Source organism: Phalacrocorax carbo, chromosome 21 (assembly GCF_963921805.1).
Source record: "Phalacrocorax carbo chromosome 21, bPhaCar2.1, whole genome shotgun sequence".
Classification (NCBI taxonomy): domain Eukaryota; kingdom Metazoa; phylum Chordata; class Aves; order Suliformes; family Phalacrocoracidae; genus Phalacrocorax; species Phalacrocorax carbo.
In genome coordinates this window covers 8,459,366-8,476,981 of record NC_087533.1, presented here as the reverse complement: position 1 = coordinate 8,476,981, position 17,616 = coordinate 8,459,366, and the positions used below count along the sequence as shown (strand labels likewise).

The 17,616-nt window shown below is 60.1% G+C and overlaps 3 protein-coding genes and 2 long non-coding RNA genes across 7 annotated transcripts; 3 read left to right on the top strand and 2 right to left on the bottom strand.

Moving 5' to 3' along the window:
• Positions 1–220: 220 nt before the first annotated feature.
• LOC135316710 (uncharacterized) lies at positions 221–2,588 on the bottom strand. Its single transcript, XR_010375977.1, has 2 exons — positions 2,506–2,588; positions 221–1,956 (listed from the first exon to the last, which is right to left on the bottom strand). It is a non-coding gene; the product is annotated as an uncharacterized LOC135316710 (long non-coding RNA).
• On the top strand, positions 2,446–4,052 carry NNMT (nicotinamide N-methyltransferase). Its single transcript, XM_064471026.1, has 3 exons — positions 2,446–2,702; positions 3,181–3,388; positions 3,501–4,052. Exons 1-3 carry the CDS (start codon positions 2,543–2,545, stop codon positions 3,934–3,936), a joined length of 804 nt encoding a protein of 267 aa, XP_064327096.1. The 5' UTR covers positions 2,446–2,542; the 3' UTR covers positions 3,937–4,052.
• On the bottom strand, positions 3,884–7,179 carry LOC135316709 (uncharacterized). 2 transcript variants are annotated; one of them, XR_010375976.1, is made up of 4 exons: positions 6,562–7,179; positions 4,557–4,698; positions 4,304–4,388; positions 3,884–4,021 (listed from the first exon to the last, which is right to left on the bottom strand). It is a non-coding gene; the product is annotated as an uncharacterized LOC135316709 (long non-coding RNA). The 2 variants fall into 2 exon arrangements; XR_010375975.1 differs by lacking the exon at positions 4,304–4,388 and having other exon boundaries at positions 3,915–4,021.
• Positions 7,180–7,288: 109 nt separating this feature from the next.
• On the top strand, positions 7,289–10,037 carry RBM7 (RNA binding motif protein 7). The gene is made up of 5 exons (XM_064471025.1): positions 7,289–7,460; positions 8,032–8,194; positions 8,514–8,616; positions 8,966–9,056; positions 9,478–10,037. The coding sequence occupies exons 1-5, from the start codon at positions 7,365–7,367 to the stop codon at positions 9,886–9,888; spliced, it is 864 nt and encodes a 287-aa protein (XP_064327095.1). The 5' UTR covers positions 7,289–7,364; the 3' UTR covers positions 9,889–10,037.
• A 535-nt stretch (positions 10,038–10,572) lies between these two features.
• REXO2 (RNA exonuclease 2) lies at positions 10,573–16,494 on the top strand. Of its 2 annotated transcripts, XM_064471028.1 has the most exons (8): positions 10,573–10,733; positions 10,826–10,909; positions 11,370–11,447; positions 13,398–13,509; positions 14,257–14,365; positions 14,699–14,752; positions 16,056–16,222; positions 16,312–16,494. In XM_064471028.1, exons 1-7 carry the CDS (start codon positions 10,602–10,604, stop codon positions 16,183–16,185), a joined length of 699 nt encoding a protein of 232 aa, XP_064327098.1. In that variant the 5' UTR covers positions 10,573–10,601; the 3' UTR covers positions 16,186–16,222; positions 16,312–16,494. The 2 variants fall into 2 exon arrangements, with proteins under 2 accessions (XP_064327098.1, XP_064327097.1); XM_064471027.1 differs by having other exon boundaries at positions 16,056–16,494.
• Positions 16,495–17,616: the final 1,122 nt, after the last annotated feature.

The window sequence follows — 17,616 nt, the reverse complement described above, 5'->3', positions numbered from 1 at the left end:
AGATGCTGCAGGTTCTGAGACCCCCTGCCCTCTGGGCCTTTATAACCTCCCCAGCTGCTGCTGCTTGCCAGGTGATGGGGCACAGCCCTGGCCCATCAGGGAGGGCTCCTCCCCTCCCCACAGCTTTCTGCAGGGACTTCTGTATTTTTTGGGGGGTTATTTTTCCTCCCTGTAATGGCAAATTTTGTGCATCATCCAGGAAAGTAGGCAGAGCAATGCGTTCCACAGTGTAAATATCGAAATGCTGTTTATATCAATCAGAGAAGCACTTAGGTAGAGATGACAATGGAGCCCGCAGAGCCCTAATCACACACTTTGATTGAACTAAAAGTACAGAGGAAAATGGAAATCAGCCATCTAGGGCTGAGGTTTCAATAGAGCCGGAAAAGCGGGAGCGGCAGAGCTGCCCGGGGGCTGCTCCCGGCTCTGGGAGCCGCAGGGGCAGGTTCTGCATCCGATTTCCAGGAGCAGCGAGTGCAAGTGCCAGGCTGGTGGCGTGGGTGAGAAGCTGTGCTGAGCAGGGGTTTGCTAGCCCGGGGATGTTCCGCCGTTCCCGCTCATAAATACTCTGAGGCACTCTGGGTGCTGGAAAGTCACACTTTTGTCCCCAAACCGTGCCATCCAATGAGCGAAACCAGGCTCTATGGACTGAAACGCAAGCGCTGAGCCGGCAAATGGCACCAGAAACGGGCCAAAGCCCCTGGGCTGCTGCCGGCTGCAGGGCTACGCTGCTTTACACACCTCAGCCCGCGGTCTTTAAAAGTAATAAATGCAGACCCGGGCAAGGGCACGTGCCGTTAGGCTCGGCCTGGGGGCTCAGGCGGCTCCCAGAGCCCTGCTGCAAACTTGGCGACCCTCGGCACAGGGCTGACCCCCGCTGGGTCACCCCGCCGTGGCAGGGCGGCGTTGCTGCTCATTCCCACCCCTGGCGCTTTCCCTGGGGGCACAGGCCGGCGCGTCACCGGATTTTCATTTTCGGCATCAGCTTTGCCGCTGGCGTGTTCGTGGAAGCATGCCCTCGCAGCCTGGCGTGCGTGAGCGGCGGGGGTGAGACGGGTACAGCGTGCCAGCTCCAAGGATTTACCAGGGGGTAAATTCTCCTCTCCTCCACCCACCATTCCCATTGCCGTGCTGAGATTTCAGGTGTCAGGGTCAAAACCCCTGGCATCAATCGGATTTATCTCAGCGCTTCCAGCTGCAAGGCTGGGAGTGCCCGTGGTCTGCTTTGGGGCCAACATCCCATGGGAAGACGCCCCCGGGTCTGCTCGCCATGGCCGGGGGGCTCTCGTGGGGCTGGTGGCTTTAGAGAGCGTTTCAGCCCGGGGTCCCAGCACCGGAGCAGCAGGGAGCGCTTGCTGTTGGCTTTGCTCTCAGAAGAAAACCTCTTTAACCTGTTCACCTCTCAAGCTGTCGTCCTTTTCAGGCTGCGTACCTTCAGCAGCTGGCTCCGCACCAGCAGGTCCGGCCACGCACACGCTACGGCAAGCGGGGTTTGCAAAGCAACATCACCCCGGGTTCTAACCTAAATCTTACTAGTTTGAGGATGATTCGGCGGCTCACCCGCCCATCACTCCTAACGACAGGGCTTTAAAAAAAGCAAAGGCCGACTGCGTAGATGCGGAGTCAGTAATGAGCCAGGAGCTGTTTGATCATTTCGGCTGCTGCTGGGCGAGCGGGAAGAGGACGAGATGCTGCAGGGACCCGCCGCCGCGAGAAGCGCAGGGCTCTGCTGCCTCTTCGTGGCGGGGATGGTGAAGGAGGCTGCGGCACCCCGCTGCTCCCCAACCCCGGGACAGCGGGCAAGGGGCCGCGGTGCAGGCAGGTACCCCCCTCAGGCATGGTGCAGGCAGGGGTGCGGGGCCTCGCACCAGCGCTGGAGGCAGAACCCGGGGCCAAGGCTGAGAATTGTCTGGTTTTGGGGGCGAGGAGGTGGAACTGCAGTTTTCCAAAGGAAACCTGAAAAAAATAAAAGCAACAAAATCAACGACAGAGAACTGGAATTTTGGCGGGTGCTTCTCATGGACTGGAAGCGGCGATTCCTTCCTATGGGGGAGATGCCGACAGCCCTCTGCCAGGGCATCTAATGGCCTTAAAACTTCCTTGCCACGTTACATTACCGAAGACGCCGACTTCAATCTGCCGTTAAGGAGCAAAGGTGTCGGACACGCTAATACCGTTTACAGAGCTGCCGGGCTGCGACTGCCGGTGATACCGACTCGCACCGTGCTGCTTTATTGCCGTCAATTACTGTAAAGCCAGGGATGTGTAACATAATCCCAGGGATTGCCGTTAATTACGGTCATTCGTGCAGGGAATCGTGCGGCTCAGGTGCTGCTGGCGGGGCAGTTCAACAGCGAGTTGTTACGGAAGAAGTAAAGCTCGGTGCAAAAGCAGAGAGCAAGAGGCAGCAGCGCTTGCAGACTGGGGCGCGTGCGGCCGGCGCCGGAGCAGAGGGCGCAGGAGGGAGGTTAAACCGAAAGCACGACGGGGGCTACGCAGCCGTACTGTGGGAGGAGCAGCAGCGGAGCTTGCTCCTGGCAGGATGGACGCTCCCGCGGTCTTCACCGAGGCAGAGGTTTACCAGCAGAGTTTCAACCCTCGGGAGTATTTGAAAGAATTTTACACCTTGAGCGACAGCCAGGGACAGCCAAACACGTTCCTGATGCAAAACCTGAGGGCCCTGTTTAAAATGTTCTCCTCGGGTGAGTTCCTCCCTCCCCAGGGTGCCGGGCGAAGCCAAACGGCGCCATTTGCAGGGCTGCCCTTGGGCGGCACACTGCGTGGGGCGTGCCCCAACGCACAGCGAGCTACATGCTATACACACGCACACGCACGCTCGCTGGCTTCTTTTTACACGTATACGCATGCACGTCTACCTACGTGCACAGGGTATCGCCAGCTGGAGCTGCTCCGCAGCTTCTGGAAGTAACAGCCGCGGCCAGCGCCGGGTACGGGGTTGGCGTCTCGCTCCAGAAGCAGGCACTGCCCGTGGGTGGGCTGGGGGCTCCGAACCGGCCGCAGGAGCTGCCCTGGGCTGGGCTGCTGCTGGAGAGCCCCGGCGCTGGGGGGCCGGGGCTGCGCCGCGGGTCCCTGCACTTGGGATCGCGTTTCTGGGCTAGGGGCAGCGCAGCGCGAGGTGTCTGTCCTCACCGCGACGGTCTTCCCCACGCTCGGCACCAGGCGGGCTGAGGGGCGATACCCTGATAGACGTCGGCTGCGGCCCCACCATCTACCAGCTTCTGTCCGCTTGCGAGCACTTCGAGGAGATCATCGCCTTGGACTACACAGACCAGAACCGCCGGGAGCTGGAGAGGTGGCTGAAGAATGAAGCGGGAGCCTTCGACTGGCAGCCGGTGGTGAAATACGTTTGTGAGCTGGAAGGGGACAGGTGAGTCGGGCTTCCCACCACCCTGGCACCGACCACGGCGCAGATGAAGCCACAGACGCTAAATAACCACGTAACGAGCTTTCATCCGTTTATTTCTTTATTTACCTGCTAGGGAGAAGTGGGCTGAGAAAGAGGAGAAACTGAGAAAGAAGGTGAGGCGGGTTCTGAAGTGCGACGTGACCAAAGCCAACCCCACGGCCCCCGTGTCCCTGCCTCCTGCTGACTGCGTCCTCTCCACCCTCTGCCTGGAGGCTGCCTGCAAGGACCTGGCCACCTTCCGCAGCGCCCTGCGAAACATCGGAGCCCTCGTGAAGCCGGGCGGGCACCTGGTGATGGTGACCGTCCTCCGGGAGACCTACTATGCCTTCAATGAGCAGGTTTTCTCGTGCCTCTACCTGGAGAGGAACGCGGTGGAGGAAGCCGTGGAGGGCGCGGGCTTTGACGTGGAGCTCAGCGAGGTCCAGCCGTACCTGCCCGGCGACATCCGCACGGACTGCGAAGCCGTGCTGAGCCTTGTGGCACGGAGGCGCGCCTCCAGCACCGGGTAGCAGTGGGGCACCGGGGAGGGAAAGAGCAGTGTGTCTGGCTTCAGAAAGCCCTGCTGATGTAACCTGCGGCCCCATGCCCCTTCACCTGAAAGCAAATAAACTTGCGAGAGCCCTAACAGAGTCTGTCCGTGGCTGGGATTTATGTGGGAGGCACAGCACCAGCGCTCGGAGCCCCGGCTGCAGGCCAGCAGCCCGGGCTCAGGGTAACCCCGCCGGCTCGCCCCAGCCCCAGCCCCGAAAGAGGAATTGCACCCAAGCCCCTTCCCTGCCATCCTCTGAGTCAGAGCAGGGCTTCTGAGCAGCTTCCCTCCCTCCGCCCCGCACAGCAGCCGTGATGTGCTTTTCTGTGACCAAAACCCACGCTTACGGGGAAAAAGCTGGGCTGCAAAGGCAGTGAGGTTGTCCAAACCCAGTCCCCTTTCTGGTTTCTGGACAAATTCCGTGCGCTCCGTCTGGGGAATTAGGGGGAAAAAGGATGCTGCCGGGGGAGCAGCATGCCTCGCACCCAGACAACCCCCAGCGCTCACGGAACCAAGAGCTCCTGCGGGTCCTCTCAGTGAACCTGTAGAAATTGTTTCGCGTGTAAAACCGAAACAGCGCAGCCCAACAGCGACACGTACCCGCCAGGTGCCGGCACGGACGCGGGAGCACCGCAGAAGGGCTCGGCTGACGGAAGCGACGCTCTCCCCACAGCGGCCTCCTCCAGCTCAACGCGCCGCTGGCCACGTTCAGCTCTTCGCCGGCCGTCACGGACAGCCGGACCTGCGACATACCACAGATTCAGTTTCGAGACACTCGAGCCTAGACATTTTTACTAGTTGTTAATATTAGCACACGCAACGCACCCCGGTTCTCAGCAGTTCTTTAAAGTAAATGTGTGGGATTTGTTGCGGAAGCTGCTCCCCGCCCCCCCGCCAGTTCTCTTTTGGGGTAGTTCTGGTTCAAGAGTGAAAGGAAATAGGGAAAGAGGAAATTTTCTCGCTGGAAAGACGCAGATGTAGATAGACACAGAGCCCTGTCACAAAATGTATTTCTTCTGACAAAAGAGGTTGGCATAAAGCGAGAGAGAGAGGGCAACCCCGCCCAGGAATGGGCTGAAATGAGTCAGGGTCCACAAGTGCCAGCCAAGCTCCACAGCGCCCCACGAGCCCCAGTAGGGACCGGACGGGCTCGGCCTCCTCTCCGCCCGGCTGCCTTTTAGTTTCTCGGTAAGAGTTTAATAAAAAACCCTGACCCGCTGAAGTTTTTAGGGCTGTAGGGAGACATTTGTCCCGGTACAGCTTAGCAACGTTATCAGGCGTAACTGTATGCGGCCCCAGAAGCAGCCAGCGGAGCCACGGCACCAGTGAGACGAGGACACCGTCGGTGACACCACCACCTCCAGCCCCGTGTGGCGCAGCCGCCCCGGCGCCACCGGGACGCCCCGTGCGAGCGGCACGGGTTTTCAGCCCCGCCAGGAACCCCCTCGCTGCCCAGCTCCAAGAAACGGGGCTCGGAGGCAGCTCAGGACCTCGGCTGCCCGCCGGTTAAGGCTGAATGTAACGCAAGCGCTCCGGCGCAGCGCAGTAGCGGCAGGAATTCAGCAGCTGCTGACGTGTTCTCGGGAGATAACATGCCCGGGTCCTGCAGCGCCAGCGCCTTTAATCGCTGTTTAACTGTTCGAACATCAGCATCGCTGGGGATTTTTTATGGTCTGTTCAAAAAGCACAACGATTCCCTTCGCGGAGGAGCTTGTAGCGACAATTACCCTTCTGCTGCAGCCTGCCAGGAGCCATTGACAGCCTGGGCGGTATTCTGCCGGCGGCGCTGACGGCAGTGTGGGGGATCTACAGCTTAAGAGTAGTTAACCCAGATGGGAGGCCAAGGCCAGGGCGTGAGGCCGCTCCTTCGGCGGCTCCGGCGGAGCGCGGCGGCGTATGGCCCACCACGCACGGCCACGACGCGTGCGGAGCAAGGTGACGCCGGCACGAACGCCACGCACGCGCTCCCAGCCGAGCCCAGGGGGACCCAGTGAGGAGGCGAAGGAAAAAAAAAAAGCAGAGGGAAGTAAACGAGGCTCCGGGGAAATTAAGGCAAAGTGGAAGTCCTGGCAGAGCGAGGTAATAATTTCCTTTCTGAATGAGTAACTGTTTAGAATTTAACCAGGCGAACACGATTAAACCAAATGAATATAAATTCTAGGTGCGGTAGTAAGTAATGAAGTGAAGAAAATGAACAGCGCCTAATTAACAAGAAAATAGGATCTGCCATAACGCGCTGGAATCTAATGAAAAATGAAGGTTCAACTTCCCCTTTCAAATTTTTTCCAGATGGAAAATACCCCCGTTTTGCATCCCGCATCTTCTGAAACAACCAGGGGATTACAGTTGCTGGGAGGAGCGGTGCTTGATTGAACGACGTGGAGAGGGGAGCTAGTCTCCAAAATAATTGGGGCAGTAAAGTAGCCAGGAGGCGACTGTCCGGCGCTCTACCCCAACGGGAACCCAAAAGTGCCCCCTTCCCGCCAAAGTTTAATGGCGGAGCCTGCCCGGGGAGGCAGCCGTCGGGGAAGCACACCAAACCAGCGCACCACGGCAATAAAACCGACCGGCGGCACGGAACGCACGGTTCCCCAGCCGGCTTCACCTACGCCGCCTCTCCTTGCGGTGCTTTGAGGGCCCAAGGCGACGACGTCTGACGCTCTGCTCTGGAGCTAACCCCGCTCGCAGCGAGAGGGGAGGTGGCCCCACGGGCACTGCTGGGCTCCTGAAGCAGCGCCTTGGAGGAGAGAAAAAGGTGAGAAGCCCCAAGGCCGGGCGCCCACGGTTTCCCACCGCGGTTGCACGGCTCTCCGGGATCCTCTGCGAGGCTTGCCCGTCTGCAAACGGGTAACGGAGGGGGTTTTTACCCTGTACCGCGGGGTTTAAGGGGTGGCGCTTATCGGGACCGCTCCGTTTGAGGGCTGCTCGCAGGACGTGGGAAAAAAAACAGGGAAAATGGGAAAACCCGAACATTGCAGCGCTGCCTCCCAAGGGCTCGGCGCCGCACCGGGCTCGGCGTCACAGCTGACGCGCCGAGTGACGCCGTGACCACCGACAGGGCTTATCGTTTGCGGGCGTTACTCAGCCGGGAGGCCCGGAGGGAGCGGGCGGCGGGAGGAAGCCGCCTCGCGGGCCGGCCCCCCCCCCGCAGCTCCCTCCTTCCCTCTCCACTCGAGTCGCGGGCGGGACCCCCGCCGCCCCCCGGCCCGCAGCCCCCCGAGCCGAGCACCGGCCCCACCGCTCCGAGACCGCCACACCACCACCCTCCTCCTCCTCCGCCTCTTCCTCATCCGGGTCCGCCGCGCCGGAAGGGGCGGGGCACGCACGTGACGCACCACCCCGCGCCGATCGGCGCCTGCGCAGAGGCGAGGGTGGGCGCCGGCTAGCGCGGGCTGCCCGGCCGCGGCCATGGGGGCGGCGGCGGCCGAGGCCGACCGGACCCTCTTCGTGGGGAACCTGGACCCCAAGGTCACCGAGGAGCTCATCTTCGAGCTGTTCCACCAGGTACGGCCGCCTGCGGCGCCGCCGCCCCGCCGGGCCGCGCTTTGTACCGGGGGAGGGCGGGGAGGCCGCGGCCGCCATGGCGGGGCGGGGCGGGTACGGCGGCCGCCGGAGGACACGCTTCCGCTGGGCGCCGGACAGACCGCCCTCACCCCCCCGCCGCGCCCCCAGCACCTCACGCACCCCCCCGACCTCCTCCCGGTGCCCCCGGGCTCTCCCCGCTCCCATCCCCAAGCTCACCCCCCCCCTCCCCGCGCACCTCAGCTCCATGTCGTAGATTCACCCCCTCCCCAATCCGTCCCACGACCCCTGCGCGCACCCCACGCTCCCCCCACCCCAAACCTGGCACCCCCCCAACACCTGCGCCCTGCTGCCTCCCCCGAAACGGCGCCTGAGCACCTCCGAGCCTCGCAGCGGGTGGCAGAACGCTCATGCACGCTGCGATCTCTCTCTGCGTCCTTAAGAATCACTTGGTTTATTTCCCTTGTTTTATTTAAATGTCTTTTTAGAAAACTGCAACTTTTTGGAGAGCCGCTCTGGTTTTCTCAAAGGCCTTTTGTCTCTTGATTTGCAGGCAGGTCCGGTCATTAAGGTTAAAATCCCCAAGGACAGAGATGGGAGACCCAAGCAGTTCGCGTTCGTGAATTTCAAACACGAAGAATCTGTCCCTTACGGATTGAGCCTGCTTAACGGGATCAAACTGTACGGAAGGCCCATCAAAATTCAGTTCCGATCAGGTACCCACCAAAAATAACCCAGTTACTAGAGACAAAGCAAATCTACCGCCGGCATCCCCCTCCCAGATTTGGACAGGTCCACATTTACGTGGTTAAATCGCACGTGCTTCTCGCCTAACGGTCGCTTTCCTGGTAGCTGGTGATTTCGTAGCAGGAAGGTGTGGAGCAGGGGTGTGCTCTGCTCCCTGTCCCTCAGCAGGGGACCTTTCCGAGGGCTAATTAAGCACATGGAGACTGTTAGTGCCTTGCAGGTTCACTTCATACCCCAGTTCCTCTCCCTGGTGTTTGTCAGTCTCGTGAAATGCTTGTTTCTCCTCAGGGAGCAGTCACGCGTCTCAGGATGGCAATCCGTCCTGCTCCCCGCACGGATCTGCCAACGCCAGCCCTCCCGGCGTGCCGCAGCCGGCGTCAAACTGCAGCAGGTACGAGTCCCGCCCGCGGAGAACGGCGGTGGCACGGCGTGCTGCGCTCCCGCCTCTCTCCGCAAGCGCCATTTGGCCTTTCTTCCCCATGGAGCGAGTACGTGCGTTCCCGCTGCCCAGTGTCCTCGGGGCAGAAGGAATCGCGTCGGGTTTTCGTATGCGCACGGGCGAGGTGAGGCAGGGAGAGCGCTGCCGGACGCACAACGCGTGTTTCTGACCGCGGCGGCGAGTTCTGGCTGACGATCGGACGGTTGCTCTGTTTCTAACGGGAGAAACACAGCTGGGATGCAAACTGGACTGTGATGGTCTGGCGCTTCAGGCTAAAATTGCTTATCGTTCCTTCCTGCAGATACGACAGGAGCTCTGACAGTATAGCAGCAGGATTCTCCTCGGCGCAGAGGTCCCTGCCGCCTGCTGACCACCTCCAGAGACAAGCAGCGGTAAGCTCTTCGCTTGCCCTAATAGCGTCCGACCCTGCAGTTGGCCACGGCTGACAGTCTCGCCTCTGATTTTGAGTTCTTGTTTCCTGTAACATCTGCGAGGGGCTGTGGGGATAGGCTTTTAGAGGGCTGAAATGCCAGTTCCAGGAGGCTCGTGGCTCCGGCTGCCGAGGTGGTTAGTCGGGGAGGGCTTGGAGCTTTAGGAGCTCAGCTGTAGAGGAAGCGGTCGGTAATAGCCGTTGCTGAGTTGGCGTGTAGTCTCATTGCCGAACCAAAAAATTCCATTTCCCCCTGTATTTACAGGGTGATTAACGTGCAGTTCAGAGGCCAGCACGGGGGTTAGCGTTCCTCTGGCCCCCGCGCCCCGGCGGGAAGCGAGCGCAGCAAATCCACCGGCCCTTCTCTTCTCTTCTCTTTCCAGATGTGGCAGCAGCCTGCGTTCAGCGGGAAGTACAAGCAGCCCGGCTTCGCCCTGCCTGGCTACCAGCCGGCTCCTCACGCCTTTCACCCCGTGCCGGCCTCCCAGATGCCGCGGCGCGCAGAGGCGCCGGCGCCGCACAAGGCCCGGCTCAGCGCCCACCCCTACCACCCGGACGGCAGGCACTTTGGCCGCGAGCAGCGCTTCGGGGAGCGCGGGCCCGACTACTGCAGGGGCAAGAGGGAGGAGTACGGCTTTGAGGAGAGGGGGCACGATGCCGGCCCCGAGCACCACTACAGGGGCAGCCGAGAGGAGCCTGCCTACGAGGACAGGCACCGGGACGGCTGGAGCCACGACTACGACTACCGGAGAGACAGCTACCGGGAGGCCAAGTGGCACCCCTCGCGGCATTAACGCTGAGCCCAGCGGGATTTTAAGAACTCAATGGCAAAAAAAGCTCAATCTATTTCTTACTGAGTATATGTATAAAAAAAACCCAAACCCCAACCCTTCAAAGTTACCTTTTAATGTTTGTAAAAATACCAGCAGCGTAGTCCTCCACAGCTAGCGTCTCGATTTTAAATGTTTTAACTCTGCACCTCAGGGCTTTTCGCGGGGTGGGGGAAACACCGACATGCTGGCGTTTCGGGGAGACGGCCGCCGTTTGTACTGCAGAGGAGGAGCCGCCTCTGTTTTTGTAGTGGGGTGGAAGGGGCCGTTTCCGTATGGGATGTGGGGGTGCGTGCTTTTTGGAGAGAGCTGAGGCGGGACGGACGCTTCCCGGCACGTCCGGTGCTTCGCTGAGCCTTTTTGATACGCGGTATTTGAATATTCCTTGGCTTGGAGAAGAGCATTAAAAGACTCCCTTGGGAAAATGGGCAGATGAACTTTGCAGCCTCCTTTCAGCGGTTTCGGGAGTAAAACCGGCTCTGAGCGAGCGGGGCGGCCCCCGGGGCTCCCCGCTTTGTGCGGGGCGGGAGCGGCCTCCCGGGCTCCTCCCGCCCGCCCCGCCGAGACTACAGCTCCCGGCAGCCCCCGCGGCCGCCGCCCGCGGCCGCCCGGGCCGCGCCGCCGCGGTGGCTGCCGGGAGTTGTAGTGCGGCGGCGTCGCTTTGCGGCCTGGCGGCGATGCTGGGCGGCAGCCGCGCCGGCCTGGGTCGCCTGCGACGCTGCGGCGGGCGGCTGTGGCGGGGCTGGCGGCGGGCGGCGGGCATGGCCGGCGGCGGCATGGGCCAGCGGATGGTCTGGGTGGACCTGGAGGTGCGGGAGGGCGGCGGGGAGGGCGGCGGGGGGCGCTCGGGGCGGCGGGCGGGCGGGCGGGCGGGCTGACGGTGCCGCTCCCTCCGTGGCAGATGACGGGCCTGGACGTGGAGAAGGACCAGATCCTGGAGATGGCGTGCCTCATCACCGACTCCGACCTCAACGTCCTGGCCGAGGTAAGGAGGGGGCCCCCGAGCCCGCCCGCCTGCCCCGCGCCTACCCCCGGGCCCTTCTGCCCCCGGGCGCCCCCCCGCCCCCAGGCCCTGCCCCCACCCCGGTCCTGTCCCCGGGACCCCGGGACAAGCCGGCCCTGCCCCCGGGACCCCCTGCCCTTCCTCCCCCAGGCCCTGCCCCCGGGATCCCCGGCCCTGTCCCCCCCAAGGCCCTGCCCCCCCCCAGCCTTGTCCCCGGGACAGCCCAGCCCTGCCGCCGGGACCCCCTGCCCTGCCCACCCAGGCCCTGTCCGCAGGACCCCCAGCCCTTCCCGGGGGAAATTTTTGCTTCCGGAGGAGCAATTTCCACCCTGCGCCGGGTGCTCGGGGCCCCCTCCGGCACCATGGGCCCGGGTGTCGCCTCCCACGGCTGCTCGGGGCCGAGCTTATCGTGATTACCTTTGCGTTTTCCCTTTCCCGGCAGGGCCCGAACCTGATTATCAATCAGCCCGACGAGCTGCTGGACGGCATGTCCGAGTGGTGCAAGGAGCATCACGGGAAGGTAACCCTCCCGGAGCAGTCACGCTGCCATTTCTCTTTCTTTCCAGCGATGCGGGTAACGTATAATTCAGAATTATTAGTTGCGGTAGTCACCTAAAAAGGGACGGCTCCTCCACTGAACAGTTTGCGGTCAAAACAGGGGGTAAGGATCGGGAGACGGTAAGTATCGTCCGTATTTTTGTACCGAGGAGCTGACGCCTCACGTTTTGCCCGAGGTCTTGCAAGCCGTCTGTGCGAATCGCGTTCGTGTGTCTTCAGTCTTTGTCCTGCATCTCAGCTGCAGGATTGCCCCGAAGCGGCCTGTCTTCTGTAGCCTGGTTTTTAATAAGTTTGCATAGTGCTGGAAGGTGCTTTCTAACTTGAGAGCCGGGAGCTCCAGCGAAGGGCGACAGCTAGGGAGCGGCCCCGAGGAGCCAGAGCTCACGGGAGGGCCGCGGGCAGGGCGAGTCACGCGTCAGAGGGCGTGGGAGCGGGCTCCGTTGCTCGGACGCGTGCCGCTCGCTCCTGTCTGCAAAGGCGGAGGCTCGGCATCGCGCCTCTCGGTGCGAGGTTGAGAGATCGGCTTCAGCTCCCCGCTCTGCTTGCTGAGCTGCCGCGTTGGATGGGCTCCTCCGACAGCTCCTCCTGGGGAAGCCCGTTCCGTGCTGCGTAAAATAACTGGAAGAGTAATTCCGACAGACCAGGGGCAGGTGTGGCTTGAAGGCCCAAGTAAGAACAGGCACAAAATCGGTGTAGAATGGTCCAGAGCTGACAAAATGCAGCTGTATCGCGGCAAATTCAGGTACCTGCAGAATGAAACAGGCCGATTTGCTGTAAGCACTGCACTGTTGTTTTTGCCTGTCCCCTCGGTGCTGTAAAGCCTCGCGTGTTTTTTCGCCGAAAGCCTAACTGCTGTGGTGAGAGATTATTTTTAGTTCTTTCCGCCACCGAAGAAAGCTTCCTCCTTGCCAGCGGCAAGGAAGCGAATGGATTTTCCAGTCCCTGATGATGAATTGAAATTCGAGTTAGTTTTCAATTAAGGGCTGAAGTTTTAAGACACCTGTAGCCCCTCCCTCCCCTCCTCTCCCCTTCGGCATCTCACTCTCCCCGGGAAGGATTAGCAAGAGTTTGGAAAAATGACTATTAATTTACCGCGATGGGTGCTTTTCCCCTCCTCCAGCTGAGGACTCGAACTCGGCTTCAGTTCAGGAGTGCGCTGGAGATGGCAGCGTACGTTATCGCTGCTCCTGAGGAGCTACTTGTTTTTAATTGACTAAGAAAAGAGAAGCAATTAGAATATAGATGAAAATGCAGCCACATAATGAATTTTTTAACCACCACTTGGATCTGTCAAGGAGATTTTTGCGGCACGGTCGTGGAAATATATAGCGTAGCCAGATGGAAATAAATCACTGAGAACACTCGGAGCAGATTTGACATTTAACTGTTGAAAAAAAGGCAGAAGGAACTTTACTAATTTGTACAAGTCTTGATAAACACTTAAGCCAGGATCCTGATTATTTCTGTTCATTTATACCTACTGCTCTGCGCTGGGGAGGCGGAGGCCTCTCCCGAACGGGGAGAAGTGCAGTGCTCTCCTGGGTCACGTACGTACAGGTGTGTAAACGAGGCTTGCACAACGTCTTGGTAACAGAGAAGAGCCCCTAGAAAGTCCAGCCGCCGGGAAGGGAAAACCAAACCCCGCAGGGATGCCGGCGGTGGTAAGGCTGTTCTTCGATCGCCTTCCCTTGGGCTGATTTCCACTTCCCGAGCGGGGGCGTGCACATCAGCCGGGCTGGCTTGCGGAGCCGCCGGGGGAGAACGAAGGCAAGGGGGTGTCCCAGAGCACCGAAACGCAGGGTTCGGTTGGTTCGAACGGTAGCCGAGGGGTTGGCCACCTGCTGTCGAGCATTTCGGGAGGTATCTATGGCGGCGCGTTTCTGATTTATGATGGACGGCTCTTTCCTTGCAGTCTGGCCTTACGAAGGCTGTGAAGGAGAGCAAGATCTCACTGCAGCAGGCAGAGTATGAGTTTCTGTCCTTTGTACGACAACAGACACCCCCTGGCCTCTGCCCCCTTGCAGGTAAAGTACGTTTTTTCTGAATAACAACAGTACCGTCCCTCCTGCAGCTCCCAGCCGGATGCCGAAAGGCCCGCTGACGTGCGTGGCGGGGATGCTTCAGGTTCCTCTGCTGAGATCTAGCACGCACATCAAAACCTGTTTGTAAGAAGCGGTTCAGTGGCGGCACCACCCCTTCTGCAGATGCCCTGAAGCCAGTATCGCACGTCATTCCTGCGGGGAGCATCAGTTCTCTTTTGCGTTGACGTTTCCGTGTACGGTTATAATCGGGGTGGCCTGCGACCGTAAAATCCGAGCGGCAGAGCCGGCGGCGTCTCCTCGCTGCGTATCGAGCCAGGCGCCAAGCGTGACTCTGCCAAATGTCCCGCTACCCGGGGCTGCACCCAGGGCGTGCACGTACGGCCGCGGGACCGGTGCTCAGTGGAAGCCACCCCCATGCCCGTTTTCACTTGGCGGAACACCCGATGCTCCCGTGACGCTGTGATATTTAGCCGCGTGACATAAACCTTTGAGGGTCGTAACCGAAGACTTAACAGAGGGATTACGTGTTGAAACCGCGCGCGATCCTGCAGTGACAACCCGACAAACCTTTGCAATCATGTTTACTAGAAAACGGGATAAAGGAGCTGCCCGCGAATAGCTTTTCATATCCTGTGATCTTTCCCCAGCTCGCGTAGCTTCTCGTTTAGACGTCGTTCCTGGTAGCTTTGTGATGTCTCTGAAGGAACATCTTGTTTTGTGTCTTTGTAGGTAACTCTGTTCATGCAGATAAGAAATTCCTTGACAAATACATGCCTCAGTTCATGAGGCATCTTCATTACAGGATCATTGATGTGAGCACCGTCAAAGAGCTTTGCAGGTAAGCAGTCCCCGAATGAAACAGTGATAGATAATCTAGGGAAGCCTGTTACGTGGCGCTGCGGAGAGACGTGGCTGCTGGGAGAGGGCTGCCTGCAGCCACCGCCTGCTGCGTCCCCTCTGTTCGGGCGGGCGGAGGCACAGGGTGAGCCGGGAAGGGCCCCGTGAGCGGTGTGCTCTGGAGTCTGCAGCGCTTGGCTCGCAGGCTTGTGGCTTCTCCGGGCGCCAGTGAAACCGTGACTCTTCTGCCGATTGTAGCAAACCCGCAGCAGCCACCGGACGTGGTTTTGAATCCCGGTTTCCTTTTTCAAGTGGCCCTTTTTTCCGCCTACAGACGCTGGTATCCAGAAGAATACGAGTTTGCACCAAAGAAGGCGGCTTCTCACAGGTGAGGTTTCTGCTTTTGCCTGTAACGGAGCAGGGCTTGTCGCGCAGAAACTGTGCTCCTCTGGATTCCAGGCACGCTGCTTCTGACGCAGGCGCTGGCGGAGGCTGCCTGCTCCCGCTCCCTGTCGTACGCTTGTACGCCTGACGCCCGGCCGGTGCGGGGAAAGGGATTATTAAAACACGGAGAATCAGAAGGTTCCTCCTCCTCTGTTCCGATGGACCGCGTTTGCCGTCCAAGATGCTTGTTTGGCAGCGTAGGTGCATCTGTCGCTGCTCAGGTGTCAGGGTGAGAAATCACGTGGAAGCGGCAGCTTAACGGTGGGTTTTATCTGTCCTGGTTTTGGGCAGAGTCGCTCACAGAGCCGCTGAAATTGGAAGACGAGAGTTCTGTTCCCGGCTGTTTCCCAAGCTCGGAGAGCTCGTTCTCCTTCCCGGGGAAGGCTCTCATTTCAAGTTACGCTCCTGCCGGCGTCTGAGGCACCCCTGAAGGCTGCAGTTGCCTCCAGGTTTAGGAAGTAACGCATGTTTCTAGAAAGCTGCGTTTTCTGGTCCTTCCGAACAGAGGAGACGGTGGGTCCTGGGGGATCCGTAGCCTTTGCGAGGTCCGTGTGTTGCACGTGCTGTGCGCACGGTAGGTGCATCCGTTTCGCTCTTCCGCCCGCGCAGATAAAAGCGGACGCCTGTGTGTCGAAATGTCTGTGGTGGACGTTTTGTGGGTGCTGTTTGGTACCTAGAGCCGCGGCCGTCCTAAACGGCGGCGGGAAGGAGCCGCTGGACCCTCACCTGCCTGCTCCGACGGGGCCGCGCTGGACAGGAGGGGAGGCCCTGGTACACAAAGGGAAGGGGCGACTGGCGGCGAGGTCTCGATCGAAATCACGGGTGGCCGTGCTGTGCGGCAGGAAGGCGCGGTAAGGTCGCTGCTTCTGAGCTGGCAGAGCTGGCCAAAGCAGGAGCTGGCCAAAGCAGGAGCTGGAAGCGGGTCTCTGGAGCTGCGTCTCCGTCGCCTCGTGTTGAACTGCTTTTAAGAGTCGCAGCTGTAGAACCGCTTGGTTTTCGGGACCGCTTGTGTCCCACGGTGACATAAACGGATCAGCCGTGTGCTACTCCCCGGCACGTCAGCGCTGGCAGGCTTTTATTGCGTCCCCCTACCCGAGGCCAGCGAGGGCGGTTCTTTCTGGCAGATGTGCGGTCCGCGTGTTCAGAGTTCCAATTCTTGCAGCCTGGAATTTTTCAGAAGCGTTGGAATCCAGGCGTAGCCGAAGGTGCGCGCAGGCATTTTCAAACCCTCCTTATTTCTCTTTCAGAGCTCTCGATGACATCAGGGAAAGCATCAAAGAGCTGCAGTTCTACAGAGACCGCATCTTCAAGAGGAAAACGGATGAAAAGAAAAGGAAACTAATAGAGAATGGAGAAAGCGATAAAACCGCCAGCTGATTCCCCATGTTACCATGCCGTCCGTGGCACGTTCTAGGTGTGTCCCTGGGTTCTTTTCTGTTCGCCAGTCTCCAGAGAAGCTGCACCCTTCAGTTACCTTGTTTCCTAACGGCTCTTAAAACGCAGATGGAAGCCTGAGGTCCTGCTTCTTTTCTGTTCGAGCAAGGAATCGACACGCTCGCGTCTCAGCAGCTTCTTTGTTCCTACGTACTAGGTAAAACAGCTGTTTGATACTCCTCCTCCTCCTCCTCCTCCTCCTCCGGTTTTAGATGCAGCCTTTCAGAACACAATAAAACCAGTTCTGTTGAACGGCGGTGTTTTTGCCCAGCCTTTCTTTCCTGCGTGCTGTAAGCTGCTAGGCGAACCCGCCTCCCGTCCGTCCGTGGAAGAGAACGCCCCGGGAGATCGTTTTCGCGGCACGCGCCGCTTGCGTTCGCGGGCGTTTAACAAGGGAGTCCCTTTGCGCCACAGCGCCGTTTGGAAACGGGCCGAAAGCCGGGCGTCGTGAGGGGTGGCCCCCGAGCGCCAGGCGCCGGTGTCGAGGCACGGCCGCCTTTTAGCCCTCTCCAGCCCACGCGCTGCGAGTCAGACCGTTGTAGATAAATCGCAAGCGTTCTTAAAGTCCTGTTTAATAGCAGAAACCGCGACGTAGCTCGATTTCGAACAGCTACATGCAAATCGCGTAGCAGCGGAGACAACCGCCTGTACAGCAGGGACGGCTGCGATAGCCCAGAAATCAGTGGCGCAAGCGTTAAGACCTGGGAAAACGGAACGTGTTACCGGCTGTTGGACACAACCACGCGAGTAACTGCCTCGTTCTGTGCCTGCACATCCCTGGTGTTTGCTGCGCTTGTAATCGCTTCAGCGCAGCGGCTTCTGAGAGAAGGTGCTGCAGAGCTTTACAAACATTAAGCTCTTTGCTAATGAAACTATCGGTGGGGGAGTGCTGGCCCAGAACCGCAGCGCCGACGGCAGCTGTCCCCCGCCAGCTCGGCGGCTCGTGAGAGACACACTCCTTTCCTTTGACTGGATAAATGCAGCAGCGGCTCACGCTCCGAGCGCGGCACCGAACACGGGGCGAGGAAGCGGGGAGCCCTCGCAGCGCTGCCTGTCCTTCCGCTTGTGAGAAATGGGGCCTCGGCGGCGCGGGAGCAACGGGTGCCGCTGGCGGGAGGTTGCCGGCGTGTTCGCTGCAGAAGGCCCTGGGCGTGGGAGGGCGAGAGGCTGGCTAGGCAAGGCTGCAGCCTTTCAGCCGGGGCTTCTCCTCCGGCGTGGGGGAAACCGCTGGCAGCACCTCTGCGAGCTCCCTTAGAGGGAAGGCTGAGCCATGGCTGAACCTCCTTTATATTTTTCATTGACAAACGGCCTTGGACAAAGCCCCCTGCACCAAAATCTCATGTTCCCCCCTTTTCGGTTCCGTTTCCGGTGTCC